This window comes from Diaporthe amygdali, assembly GCF_026229845.1.
Source record: "Diaporthe amygdali strain CAA958 chromosome Unknown NODE_1_length_4327563_cov_65_473760, whole genome shotgun sequence".
In the NCBI taxonomy this organism is placed as follows: Eukaryota; Fungi; Ascomycota; class Sordariomycetes; order Diaporthales; family Diaporthaceae; genus Diaporthe; species Diaporthe amygdali.
Genome location: NW_026517021.1, coordinates 3,612,572 through 3,626,762, shown reverse-complemented (window position 1 = coordinate 3,626,762; position 14,191 = coordinate 3,612,572). Strand labels below are relative to the sequence as shown.

General features: G+C 56.5%; 4 protein-coding genes across 4 annotated transcripts; 1 reads left to right on the top strand and 3 right to left on the bottom strand.

The window, feature by feature from the left end:
- Nucleotides 1–79: 79 nt before the first annotated feature.
- On the bottom strand, nt 80–3,512 carry J7T55_006675 (uncharacterized protein; the record flags this gene model as incomplete). The annotated part of the gene is made up of 3 exons (XM_053131280.1): nt 80–404; nt 458–2,897; nt 2,963–3,512. The coding sequence occupies 3 exons, from the start codon at nt 3,510–3,512 to the stop codon at nt 80–82; spliced, it is 3,315 nt and encodes a 1,104-aa protein (XP_053001438.1).
- Nucleotides 3,513–4,580: 1,068 nt separating this feature from the next.
- On the bottom strand, nt 4,581–6,398 carry J7T55_006674 (uncharacterized protein; the record flags this gene model as incomplete). Its single annotated transcript, XM_053131269.1, has 2 exons — nt 4,581–5,821; nt 5,936–6,398. The coding sequence occupies 2 exons, from the start codon at nt 6,396–6,398 to the stop codon at nt 4,581–4,583; spliced, it is 1,704 nt and encodes a 567-aa protein (XP_053001437.1).
- A 367-nt stretch (nt 6,399–6,765) lies between these two features.
- Nucleotides 6,766–9,530, top strand: J7T55_006673 (flap structure-specific endonuclease; the record flags this gene model as incomplete). Its single annotated transcript, XM_053131258.1, has 2 exons — nt 6,766–6,779; nt 6,857–9,530. 2 exons carry the CDS (start codon nt 6,766–6,768, stop codon nt 9,528–9,530), a joined length of 2,688 nt encoding a protein of 895 aa, XP_053001436.1.
- Nucleotides 9,531–10,195: 665 nt separating this feature from the next.
- On the bottom strand, nt 10,196–11,971 carry J7T55_006672 (uncharacterized protein; the record flags this gene model as incomplete). The annotated part of the gene is made up of 1 exon (XM_053131247.1): nt 10,196–11,971. One exon carries the CDS (start codon nt 11,969–11,971, stop codon nt 10,196–10,198), a length of 1,776 nt encoding a protein of 591 aa, XP_053001435.1.
- Between the last annotated feature and the right edge of the window lie 2,220 nt (nt 11,972–14,191).

The window sequence follows — 14,191 nt, the reverse complement described above, 5'->3', positions numbered from 1 at the left end:
GCCGTCAAAGAACGATTCTGGCACTCGACACGGTTGATTTGTCAATCACCAGGTGGGCGGAAGTCGTGATCCAAGGAGATCAGTGAGCCCACGCAGGCGACTTCATGCCGACCATGTTGCGGAGGGTGTCCGAAATGGAGACGCGGTCGGCAGCAACAGGAGGGGCATTCTCTCCACTCTTCGGGGCCATGAATGTCGAGCCGTTGGGGTTGGTGTCAGCGTCCTTGACAGATGAGTCGCGAATGGGAGAAGTGATCGTGCCGGAGAGCGTCGGGCTGAGCGAGGCGGTAGCATGGCCAGTGAAGTGCGGCAGGTAGCCCTGAGCCGTCGTTGAAGTGACAGTACTGGGCAGAACATCACTGGCGGTGAAGCCCCTCTTCAGCATGCTCTGCCAGAGTTTGGAGCTGCATGAGAGCACTGTTAGAAAATAGTTGTTCACAAAGGGAAGGGGTCGTACCTTGTGCCGTTGGATCGTGCATCATTGTAATCGAGAGACTTTGTCTCGTTCACACTGGCTCCGGAAAAAGACTCCTGGGAGGCCTCTGTACCTTCCAGGTTCTTGGACTCCGCCAAGGCTTTCTCGAACTCCTCAGCATGGTCATCAGCCTGGGTGCTGAATGACTGAGCAGACTTGACAGAGGAAGCCTTGCTACTGACAAGGGCCTCTTCGGCCTTCGGAAGGGTGTCTCTGGTAGCCACAGCACGGAATGGGTCAACTTCTCTGCCGTTGGGCACAGCGAAGCCATAGTCAACCTCGCGTACGCCAGTGGGAATCCGGCTGCGGCGGACACTAGGCGATTCACTTGGAGTGGCGTGCTTGACCGGAGAGGGTGGATAGAAGTTCCTGCCGTCGTACTTTGGCAAACCTTGGCTGACAGATCGGGGTGCCTTGCCAAAATAGAGGTGGCGAGCTTGAACCTCCTCGTCAGTCAACCTGCGGTTGTACTCGTACTCGAAACGGTGGTTGATGTAAGGATTAACGCCTCGTGGCAGTGTGCCAACCAAGTAAGGAACACCAAGATCGTTGTGTCCTCGCGGAGATCCGCCATCATAAGGCTGGCTGGACATACCATTGGGCTCATGGGGCAAATTCCAAGCCTTAGAACCTACAGCAAGCAGCTTCTTCTCGGCCGCCTCAAGCTCCTCTTGAGTTATGCCACGATCGGACTTGGCTGCCTTCCAAGTCTCTACCTTGCCGTTGGGCACAGGGCACGAAATGGTCGAGACTGAGCGCGGCTGGAAAACAGGCGCACGAGCAGCTCCACTGGGCAGGCTGGACTTCATGCCAGCTTGCGTGGATCCTAGCGAGCGGTCTTGAGTAGAGTCTTCCATGGTGTACGACGCAGCGCTGCTCTTGTTCGAGTTGATGCCGACCGAGTCACGAGACCGATCCTTCTTTCTGAGCTTAGGCTGACAATTGGAAGCATTGGTCATCGTGGTCGCCTTGCTCTCCTTGCTCTCCTTGCTTTCCTCTGACTGAGACTGAGTCTTGGATGAGGGCGCCGAGCTGCGGCCACTTGACGAAGTTACCTCGTCCTTGTCCTTGTCAGTCTTGGGGTAGTGCTTTGCCTCAAACCCTGCTTGAGCTCTGAAGACTTTCTCAAAGCGTTCAATATCGGAATTGAGCAGCTCGATCTTGTGCTGCATGTCCTTCTCGTCGATTTGGTGCTTGTTGTACTGCAACTGATCCTCATGGTACTTGAGATTGGCCCGAAGACCATCAATCTGCTTCCTCGTGATCTGGCTCGGACGGATGGAAGATATCGGCGGCTTAGAAGGAGGCTGGGGAGTGGATTGGCGGGAGGACGATGGCGCAGCAGTAGTCATGGTGGAAGGACCCGCGGATGGCGGATGTCCTGGAGGGCCCATCGGTCCCATCGGTCCCATCGATCCCATCGGTCCCATCATCGGTGCCATGGGCATTTGAGGGGGCATCATCATGGGCGGTCCAGGCACATGGCCAGCATATCCCGGAGGCGGCATTCTAAGGAAGCCCGGGTAAGGAGCTGGGAACATTGGGAACATCCACTGCTGGCCATTGTACATGAAAGGCTTGGTGTGGTCGAACTGGTCTGGAGGCGAAAGCTTGACGCCGGTCTTGCCCGGTTGGGGCTCATATGGAGGTTTGTACTCTTCGGCCCTCTTGTTTAAGTTCTCCTTGTGGGTAGCCTCTTCAGTGCTGCTGGCAGTGGGCACCGCAGGCATCGGCATGGGGAAAGGGAAGCCAGGGGGCATCATAGGCATCGGCATGCCGGTCATAGGATGCACGGGTGGCATTCCAGGATAGCCAGGATAGAAGAATGGCATTGGGTGAGGCATTCCCATTATTGCCGCGGGCTGCTTCGGGGCTGACGCAGGCACTGGAGCAGGTTCTGCCTTTTCGTCGTTGATGGCACTCTCGGTGTCCTTGGGACGTTTCGCGGTTGGAGAAGCAGGGTTGCGAGTGTTGGGGACGATTCGTCCTCCAGCGGTAACTCGAACGTGAGTGGGAGAGACAACTGCCTTATAGAACCGCTGGAAACCTTCGCTGTGCTGGGCAGTGAGACCAGTGGGAGCTGGTAAAGGCTCGTTGACCATGACCTCGGACTCACTGCGGCCACGATACTTCCACTCCATGAGTTGGTTGGGGTCGGGTGCAGAAGCGACAGCTGTAGCGACAGGTTGATCAGGAAGTACAGGGGCAGGAGTGGGAGCAGGCGCCTTGGGATTATTGTTATTGTCGACGGGAGCAGGATCCTGCTTGATGTGACGGCGGCTCATGTTTCCCTTGAAGACGACTTCTTCGGAGGCGGTAGAGGAGTCGTCCATGGTCTTCTTTCTGTCACGCTTCAGCGAGTTCGAATTGTAGCTGCGGGAGCTGACTGAATTGACGCGAGACTTGTTGCGAACCATCTCAGCTGCAAGACAGAAGGTCAGTTGAGGTTGGGGCAGGACTGAAGCCATAAGGTGGAATGGGACGTACGAAGTTGGTTACCTTGAAAAAGACGCTCAAGGATATCTGACGAAGCAGAGGCTCTGAGATTGAGCAGCTCCTCAACGCTGTACACTCTAGACTTCATTTTGAAGTCGATGAAAGCGAAGATGACGTGGGTGCGATGCGTCAGAGAGCAATGCCAACGGAACTGTGTGGCATGTGTAGACTTTCTGGGAGTTGCTTTGGATGAGGCAACAAGGTCGAGAAGAGAGAGAATTGCTGGGAGGGCGATCGGATCCTGCTGACAGTGGTGGCTGCGCGAGCCTATTAGTTTTTGATCCTCGAGCTGGCAACGAACGAAGCTTGAAGTTGGGATGAATTTTGGAAGCCTGCTGTCTGTGATCTCGAGCGGACAAGCGGGAAGGTCGGCAAGGAACCTCGGTGAGACGACTTCAATGTGATTGCATCGCGTGGAGCCTCCTAGCAGATACTTGATCTTGAGCAGGGTGGAAGCGGTCATGGGAACATCCTCCACCTGCAACTCCCAGAGCTCTTTGAGGAGTTTCCTCACGCGCTTGCGAGTGTTTGAAGTAGGCATATCCACAGATGAAAATGCACGGGCTGATTGTGCGACACTTGAACGACAATGAAAAGCAGTCAAAGCAGACGAAAATTGAGGCAGGGTAAATGAAAGGAAAATTGGGGGTTGAAAACAAGATGTGGTGATGTTGACGAAATCAATGCCTTACCCAAGATGTTGGCAGGTTGGTGACTGCAAGGTCGGACCGCAAGATCGGACGGCGGGGTGAGCTCAGGCGATGAGCTTCCTTTCAAAGCTGCAAATCCACAAGCGGTGTTGTGTTTGCCAGCCTTGGGTCCCGGGTTTTCCAAGGTTGGTGTTGTTTGTCGAGGGAGAGAGGGGAAATCAGGGGAAATGGCGCCTTGGACAAGGAGACTGACTGGAAGCAAAGAGCGAACAGTATCAATAAACAGCGGTCGTCGAGATGTGACACGATCAAAAAAACGAGTGGAAGGTTGGTGAGGTTTCTCGTGGGTTCCGGGAGAAGAAAGGGGTGGGTAAAGAGTGAAGCTGTCAACAAGGGACTGAAGGCCGTAGAATTGTCTTCGGCCTTTAACACCTGCGCTGTGCCAGTGAAGGAAGGAGCCTTGCACAAGTGCCTCCTTGGGGAGGAAGTTAGTGACTGCCAAGGTTCAGATGTCTTTGGTTCGCGATGGTGGTTCTTTCCAATGTCGGGTACTTGTCTGCTGGCACCGGTGGTGATGACCAGGAAGTCTTGCCGTCACTGGGAGGTGGGCTCCTCGTCACTTCACTTCACTTCACTTTACTCACCAACTAAGAGGCCAACATAACCTGGCCATGGACGACATATTCTACCTCCCAAGAGGTCGCTGCTCATCACCAACAACAAACATATGTACACTCCTGCCTCGCCATAGCTTGCACCTGCTTCCGGTGATGGACTTTTTGTTCATCTATTCTTGGGTTGCTGCAGGAGCTTTGGACCCTGGGCCCATGTCTTTTAATCTCATAAAGCTTTGAAATCCGTCGAGCATTCAGCAGACCACTGATACCACTCACCAGGTTTGACATTTGAATGCTGGTTCTCCGGCAAACATTTCCCCATCATGGGCTTTTGTCCACTGCTCACAGATATCCCCATACACCAAGCGTCCAGTTCGCATTGGCGTTGCGCATCAGCCCGCCGGCACCCATGCTCTGTCTCTGCGCAACCTTGTGGTCCACCTCACTCGGTCGCGATGCCCCAGTGATCCCTTGCTCTCTCCAGGTCTCCCGCTCCACCGTTGCCAGGGCAGGTATCTTGAGCAAGTTCAGCAGGCTCGCTCCGCTCCATGGCCCCAGGGTCTCGATCGCCCGCAACTGCCCTTGCAGCCTTGGCTTGTCCTGCTTTCCTTTCCCCAACTGATCGTCAATGGGGTCCAGTTCCGGCTCCCTTTCTTGCTTAGGAGCATCGACCCACATGCCGTCAACTTCGTGACCCCCTCCTCCACCTCCGCCCCCTCCGCTGTCGCCAGTGCCCTCGACATCCGTAGGCCCACCATCACCTGCCTGTTTGCTCCCACGTCGCAGCTTTGGGTTGGTTTTGTACGCCTCCACACCCTTTCCGCGCACTGGGTCCCACCCGTTACTCTCAATCAGAAGGTTTACTTCATCAAAGATCCGCTTGCGCAGGCCGAGAACGCTTGAACAACCGCCGGTGAAGATGATCCGGGCCATGCACAGAGCTCGGACGTCCATAGGCAACTTTAGTAGGCTGCGGTAAATGAGAAGGGGAATAGGTAGCTCGTCATCATCGAAAGTACAGTGAGGCCGGTCGGAGGCAAAGAATGTGTCCTCGGATGGGGTTGCGAGCTGATCAAAGGTCATGTCGAGTCTTTGTGGTGGGATAGTCGATCTCAGTGGGACCGTAATACTCGACGGGCTACCGGCAGTTGGAGGATTGTTTGGTTCAGATTCGTCTTGTTCGGTGACTGTAGGCAAGCCTTCTTGCGGTGGTTGACTCGGCGGCACCGGGCCACGGGGATTCTTGGACCACACAAGCCGGCTGACGACCTCCTCGCACTCCTCAAATGATACGACGTGCTCGCCTTTGTCTTCGCCAGCGTCCTCTTCAGGAGGCGGTGCCTTTCCGAGGGCGGTGGCCAGTAGCTTGTGTGTATTCTGTACCAACAACTTCCCAGCACGGACACTACGGCTGCTTTGCACCTCTCTGTACTCGTAGACGCCTGTTACAACCGTCTCAGACCAGCCCATATCAACAATCAGCGCCGATCGAACACCGGCGGAAATCGCACAGGCAACGGGTGAGGACAACAGCGACACAGCGGGGGCATGGAATCTGTTGAAAAGAGTATCCAGCGCGGTAGCTAGCAGTGGCAAGGGAGTACCGGATGGCAAGACGGCGACCATCCTTCGCGGGCGAGAGTCAATTAGAAGATATCTACGTAGACCATACAATTAGCTATGCGTTCCCCAAGTACAGTGGCATAGGGACGTGTCGCCGCACTTGTTGAACGCCTCCCTGAGCCCCCTCTCCATGCGGTCCCCGACCAGGCCCAGGTCCAAGCCCCTCACATCATTCCTCCACAGCTCGCACTCCTCGCCCCACTTGTCGTCCCTCCGCCAGTCGTCCACGTGCCCGATCTCCCACGCCCGCAGGTCGCCGACGCGCCGCGTCTGCGTCGGGCTGAACGACACCAGGGCCTTGGGCACGGCGTCGCCCGCGAAGCCGGCGCGCAGCTTGCGGGCGCCGAACTCGACGATCAGGACCTCGTCCTCGGCGCGGAGGGACGACGGCGAGTTGAACTGGGACGGGATCGAGGGGATCGAGCGGATGGGCGTGCGCGGGTTGGCGGACGAGGATGCGTCGCCCGGCGGCGCTGCACCGCCGCGGATGCTCGACACAGCGCGGTGCGGGAGGCTTGCTCCTCCCGGGGCGGCCATGCTGGGGTGGCGTATTCGGCGACAAAATACTCTGGGAAGAGCAATGTCTGCGAGTTTGCGAGGCGATAGTGGTCGTCGCGTCTGGGGGCTAAATTGGTCGCGGCGCAAGGGTGCGCTTGGAGCCGCATGTCGTTTGCCGTCCCTGTGGAAACATGCACAACCCCTGTCGCGCAAGCCCAAAAGGGTAAAATGTCAACAGTCCACCTACTTTGGTCCTTAGTGCATTACGCCGGCTTGGAATAGTGACAACGACGGCCCTTGGAGTGCGGTTTGGCGTTTCATACAGTCCGAAAATCTCACGGTAATTGCTCGAGATCGCTATGGCTTGATTCAACTTCGATTTTGCTATCACTGCATTGCATTCAATATGGGTATCAAAGGGTTTGTTTACATTCCTCCAGCCCCTGTTCCTGCTCCCGCAGGCAAGTATCGTGCACGCTTTGGCTGACCAAGTCCAGCATCTACAAAGAGATCGGCACCGGCAAGCGAGTCTCGCTGTGCAAGCTCGCAATCGACCATCTCGAGCAGACCGGCCGACCACTTCGCCTTGCTATCGACTTTGCGATATGGTCATTCCAGGCTCAGGCCGCGCGAGGCGGCGCAAATCCTGCCATACGCACTCTATTCTACCGCCTGGTCCGACTGCTCTCTCTGTCAATTGTGCCCGTTCTCGTCTTCGACGGGCCCAATAAGCCCGTTTTCAAGCGCAACAAGCGCTCTCGCGGTCCTGGCGACAGCGTCTCCGTCGCAATGGCCAAGCGCCTGGTGAAGCTATTCGGATTTCACATCCATGACGCACCCGGAGAGGCTGAGGCCGAATGTGCTCTCCTACAGCAGCAAGGTGTCGTGGATGCGGTCTTGTCGGAGGACGTGGACACCATCATGTTTGGGTGCACACTGACCCTGCGGAATTGGTCCTCAGAGGGCACGAGAGCTGCAAAGACGCCCACGCATGTCTCTGTCTACGACGTTCATGAGTTGGGACAGGGCGAATCTGGTCTCGACAGGGAGGGGATGGTGCTTGTCGCTCTGATGAGCGGGGGTGACTACATCCCGGAGGGAGTACCAGGCTGCGGCGTCAAAGTCGCATGCGAGGCGGCCAAAGCTGGGTTCGGGAAAAGGCTGTGTCGGATCAAGAGGTCTGACCAAGAAGCTCTGAGGAAGTGGAGGGAGGACTTGTTGAGGGAGCTACGAACGAATGAGAGCAAGTTCTTCCGCACCAAACACAAGGCCTTGACAATACCCGAGGAGTTTCCGAGTATGGAGGTGTTAAGATATTATACCCATCCGGTGGTATCACAGGCTGCGACCATCGAGAAATTGAAGAGGGAACTCCCATCGAAAAAGGAGGTTGATGTCATTGGTCTGCGGGCCTTCACGGCTGAGACTTTCGACTGGGTCTGCAAGATCGGGGCAGTCAAGTTTATTCGAGTCCTGGCACCAGGGTTGCTGAACCAGGCCTTGATGGATCTCAGCAACCAACAACTCGAATCTGACGAACCAGATCTCCGCGAGCAAGTGGAAGCAAAGCTGGTAAAATCGATAAACATACGGCGAACGCATTTCAGCACGGATGGCACACCCGAGTTACGCATCTCTTACATTCCAAACGACGTTGTCGGTGTAGACCTGGACGCTGAAGAGGACGAAGTCACATCAACGTACGGGAGGTCAGGGCTGGCACTCAATAGCGATGACGAGGTTGATGGGCAGGCCGAGGAAGCGGAAGCTGGGCCCAAGAAGGTTTTCGATCCACTCCAGCCAGACCTCGTCTGGGTGCCCGAGACGGTGGCTAAGCTAGGTGTGCCACTTGCAGTGGAAGACTGGGAGGAGAGGCAAAGGGCGAAACAGCTGGCAAAGGGGGTCAGGAAAGCACCAGCCAAGAAGCTCCGGAAGAAAACAACGAATATGCCAACGGGTGCTCTGGATCAATACGTCAAGAGCACGAAGCCCACCTCGCAGCTCCAGAAGCAGCCGGAGTTGCCTTCGCTACTTCTTTCATCGTCTCCACCATCGTCATCCGCACAGCCTCGGCTCCGTTCCACAAGCTCTACTACAGCGCCTGTGGCACCGACAGAGCCTAGGCAATCTCGAGCATTAAGAGACAAGCCATCTAAAGTCTCCAAGACGTATAAATCACAAGAAAAGGCAACGACATTACAGCCGTCATTGGACACCAATCCGTGGACCATCGCAAGCTCACAAGCAACACCTAAAATCTCCAGGACAAGGACAACAGTATCAGAAGCTATAATTATCTCATCCAGCCCGTTGGAAACGAGACATTCACCCATAGTCGCCTCTCCAGCCTCTCACAAGCCACATCGCGATGCCATCCCCCCACAGCCCTCATTCTCATCCATCGCCAACAACTCCCCAGATATTCAGCTACACGACGATTCCTTCAACACCGGGCACAGCTACTCTTCAGATGCAACGGCAGCAGAAGCAAGTCCGAGCCCACGGAAGCACAACCGCCCACCGGACGACACGCCCAGGAACCCAGCTGCTAAGCGCACGCAGAGAAACACGGGTGCAGGCAAGCTCAGGTCCGGGAGCCCCCCGAGGCGGGCATCCCGCGCGGGCGGAGCGCCTCCAAACCGGGGCCAGACCTCGATCAAGAGCTTCGGCAGGCTCTCCGAGACGGTGGGCAGGGGCAACATCATGCCGCGGGGGAAGCCGCTGCCGCCTGTTTCGGACTCAGACGAAGAGTTCGAAGAGCTGAGCGCCCTTGGCTCGAAGAGGAGGCTCGTGGGAGAAGCTCAGGACGTCCCGGCGCTGTGCTCGCAGCGCTCGAGTTCTAACGCGCTTAATAATAAAGAGCACAGGAATCCACCAGCACCATCGAGAAACGGACCTGGGGCCGGTTCCGCAATAGCACTGTCATCGTCACCAGCAATGCCCTCATCTGCCCATACTGCAGCGGTTCTACGACCCAAGGAGAAGCCGGCGATGACCAGGGTCTACATGTCCAGGACGAGCGACGCGGGGCTCGGCTACTTCACGGAGATGGAGGTAACCCCGGAGGAAGCCGACAGGCTGGCTTCTTCCAATCGGGCCAAGAGGCCTGGTGGTTACCGAGTGTGGAGGCAGAGCGAGGTCTCGATCTTGGATCTCACAGGAGAGGACTAGACAGATGAAATAGGCCATTGTTCTGGCAATGCAAGCGCTCAGTGAGCAGTCATGATTTCGCTGCTGTTCCTGACTTTTTCTTCACTTTGATCGCATGCACGTTGCAGTCCAGACGAGATAAGTTTGTGAGTGAGTATTCCTGATTGACGGGTATCCTAGGTATAGTATGACGTGAAGGGGTAAGTAAGTTATGTGTGTGTGTGCGTGGCGTGTGATAAGAAGCTCGTTACAGTAGTGTGGGTCATAAATGGCCGTGATATATCGTAAAACAGAGAAAAAAAAGAGGCAAACAAGTGCCAGACCTAAAGCAAATGATTGTAGAGAAGAGGAAACCAGGGGAAGGGGGTTAAGTAAAAATGCTGCCCCGAACATGCCCAGCGGATGAGGGAAAACAGACAGTATCCGACACCGACGACGCCCGAGATTTGATTACCTTTGCCCTTTGAACCAGCTCTTCCATGCACCCAGAGATATTGACAGTCTCCTCCTCATCGTCATTCCTGGCCATTCGGCCGTATGCATAAATCCATTTTCATCAACGTCGCTCAGTCGCTCGTTTCATGCGGGCGCACCCGGCTCGCTCGCTCGCTCGTTCACGCGCGCTCAAAAAGATTCCTTCCCCCTCATGTCGCCGTATCCCACCCACCCATCTATTTATCCATAAATCAATCATCGACGGACCACGGCAGGTCCCGATCGCTGACCCGCGTGCAGGTCAGGTACCCGATGCCCTCGGCGGCGCGGCTGCCCCCGCCCAGGTCGAGCTCCAGCCCGCTGCCCATCAGCGGCCTGACGACCTCGCGCGCCATGCTCTTGAGCTCGTCTATGCGCTTCTCGAACCGCCGCAGGTTGTCGCGGCTGTACATCTCGGGCGTGAGCTTGAGGAAGCGCTTGCACTCATCGTGCGTCAGGTACCCCGGCGCGCTGGCCCCTGTCATGCCGCCCAGAGTGCGGTACGTGCGGCCCAGCGAGGCTAATGGTGGAACGAGGGGAATAACGGGCTGTGCGGCTGACGCAGGAATGAGCGCGGTATTATTGTTACTGTTAGGGCCTGAATTGTTGCGCGTCCGTCCTCCGCCGGGTTGTGCTATTGCTCTCCGCTCGCTTTGGGGCGGGGGTGCGGGAACAGGATTGGGCGTGGTGTTGTCTGCCAGCCACTGCCTGAAGAAGCTGACGGCTAACCAGTCGAGGTAGCCAGTCGCAGGCGTTACTCGCTCCCCGGATCTTGTAGTCAGATTGAGCCTGAAAAGGCGGCCCTCGACCCTTGCGACAGTTTCCTCCAGCTCGTCGACCTTATCCTCGATGATATCCAGGACGGACTCGGGTAGGGTGTTCCTCAGGCTGCGCTCCCCGGCAGGCCATTGGCCGACGACGTGGATGAGGGCCTCCTGGAAAATAATCTTGCTTCTTGCCAGGTGACCCAGCCGAAGATAGCTGATGGGGTACTTCGCAATCTGTTTCCACAGCCGGCTTTGGAATTGCAACAGGTGGTGATCTACCCTTGGCCCAACGACGGATAGCGCATCGTACTGATCCGCTATGGTGAGCAGCGATTTGCATTGTACGTATGCGTCGGCAATGTTTATTCCATCCAGGACGGGGGAGAAATTGTACATTATGCGGAAGAGGTTGTCGTAGTCGCGAAGTGTGTCTTGGTCTTCGGGTGACGGCGGCGGGAGATTCGAGGTAGTGTTCGTCGGTAGTGGATATTGGTTGTGAGTAGGTGAGGGCATACTGAGGTTCGCGACGGATCGGAAGAAGTCGCGCGAGGATGACTGGTTGTGAGAGTGTTTTGTTCGGCCAACGGCGCTGCTACTTGAGCTCCCGCCGAAGATGGAGGTGGTTGGCGGCCCCATCAGGCGGCCGGTTGCGGCAGAGGTGGTGTTGTTGTTGCTGTTCTCCTCCTTCTGCACCAGCATGGGTATATCGTCGCCCCCTTTCCCGTAGTCGAGCTCGTATCTCCACCTCTTTCTCGGCGTGCCTATGTTTGCCCGCGACACAGTGCTTCCTCTCTCGGCGGTACCGTTGTCCTCGCCTATCCTGGCCAGCTCCCCTCCGGCCGGAGCTCCATTTCGCCCCGGCGCAGGTAATGCAGGCAAATCCGGAACGACATCTACCGCCTTGGACCACGGCTCACTGGTGCTCGCCTCGAAGAACCCACTGCACCGCGTCAGGGTGTGTCGGTGCAGCAGGTACCTGTTCTCGTGGCCGGAGGGGACCTTGACCACGATCTCGACGTCGCCGGAGTGGGAGAACCAGGGGAACTCATTCTGCGGGACGTAGGAGGCGCCGCCGGCATAGGACCTGTTGTAGTGGTGGCGTCGAGAAGATCGGTGTCGCGCGCCGGTGGTGGAGCTGGTGCCGACGACAGAGCTGGGGCCGCGGACGGTGATGGTGCCCCCAGAGCCGGACGTGGACGAGTGATCGGGCTGCGAGACCATGGCCGCGCCCGGGGAGAGTGGCCGCAGGCGGTGATGCGCCTCTGGAATGGGTCAGGTCGTGCCAGTGCCCAGTGCCCCTCGGTAGACAGCTGGATAGGCGCCTTTGAGGTCTGGGGCCGGTGGTCACGGTGTGGCTGGAGTTGAGGGGTGGTCTGCCCGCAATGTGGTGTGCTAACAATTATCAGTAGGAGTTAGGTAGGAAAGTAGGTAGGCTGGTAGGCTGTCAGAAAGGAGGGGTCGATCAGGTCGGTCAGGTCACCAGCAGGCAAGGCATGCGATGAGCAGCGCGATGGCATCAACATCTTCCGTTTCATAACATTACACAGAAGCGCAACATTAAAAACAGAGCCTGCCACTGGAGACGATGAGGTTGGGAAGAGGATAACACAACAGGAAAAGAGACGTCTTATCCCAGCATCCTGGGACCTGAAAACGGAAAAGCATCGACTGACCATACAGACTACCCAGATAGACTACGGCCTTGGGCACGGCCTATTGGGCTACGGAGCACAACACACACTCACTCACTCTCTCACACACCCACACTCCACAGCTTATGGGCTAATCTACGCCCGGTGCTGTGTGTCGTCCCGTCGCGGGCCAGCCGCTTGCAGCTCAGGAGCCGGCCTGGTCTGGCTTCTGCGGGTGCAGCTTAAGCTGACTGGGTGGAGGTCGCCGAATGTCTGACTTGTCGAGCTGTCTGACTGGCGGATGGGAAACTCGTGAGGCTGTGCCTGTCGGTCGCCACAGCTGGGTATCATTCAGGGACGCCCTGACACATGTACTGGTGGTGGCTGGTAGCCGATGGCTTTTGGCGGCTTATTTGACTTTCGTCCCAGGGGCCCCAACTTCTGATCGCCTGGCCTGCTGGGATGGTGGCTCCAGTACAATTGGGCGTCGGGCTCGGGGATCGGCAGTATTCGTTCAATTAGAATTAGGATGATGGAGTTTGAAGACGATCTCAGAGCGCTGATAACAACGGAAGAGGCTCTCGAGTCGCAGGGAAGGCGAACGCGGAAGCAGAACAGGAACAAGAGAGTGAAAAGAAAAGAATATGCAGAGAGAGACGATGCAGAAAGGCGGGTATTAAGATCCAACCTCGTTTTTGGATCTACAAGGCAAGAAAGGCAACTCGACATGCGAAGCGCCCAGGAGAGATTGAGCAAAGTAGCGGTGCCTAAGTAGCCTTGCCTTGACTTGAAAGTTTTTCTCTTCTCCATTATGCCATGCCACCCCTCCTCTCCTGTTTCCTTCGGAGGCACGAGCGGACGGTTCTGTCTCGTCGCGTTCTCATGCGCGTCTGCCAGTGATTCCCCCAGACGCCTCCAAGTTTGTTTCTCCTGCAGGACAGCATAGTGCATTGCCCTCCAAACAATCCAACCCGACTCGGCCCCATGCACACCGCACCACGAGGGATCCATGATAACCCCATGTTTGAGAATTCTCATAGCACGCAGCCAGGTGAGCGAGCCTACGGGCACTCGCCTCGTCCTTGGGTGTGGTAGTCTAACAGTCGCTGCCTTCGCGACGCCTGTCAGCCTATCGTCCGATCCCAGACTCGGCCGGCCCAAACTTGAGCAATCGCTGACTCCGGAAAAACGCTGCTGCCGCTGCTGTCGAGTCCACCACTGACTACCAGACTGGCCCCCATCTCTACCACCATCCTCGAGTCATCAGCCAGCCCTCTCAACCCCCGGTTGGCCGTATCATTTGCCAGCTATATAACAAATGATCAAAAGCTCACATATAGCCAAGACACAGGCATTCTGTAACCAACAGACAAAGAGCTCGCAGGATGAACCCCGGAAGAGCACCGAGATCGACACGACCGACCAGCAGCAGACTGGGGAAATGCGCCAAATCAGACAGAAGACAGCCAAACCCCACGAGTGTCGATTGGCCTGTTTGCTGCCATAGCTTCATCTTCTTCTCCACTGTCGCTCAGTCCCACCCAGTCAAGAACTCTCACAAGCATGCGGCTCCATTGACCGCAACGTCCAACTAGGCATTGGGCATGCTCTGCACGAAAACTTTTTGACTTCAAATGCTCTTCTTCAATTTCAGCATGGATGATTGTTTAACTAATAGTACATGTGCGCGATATGTGCGAAAGCAAATTTCCAGTGGCAACGCCGTCCGTAAATCACCATTACCTTTTTTATTCCCGGTTGAAACGACCTGTTGGATTGGAGAACCAACACCGCAGCGCAAAGCCGTCAC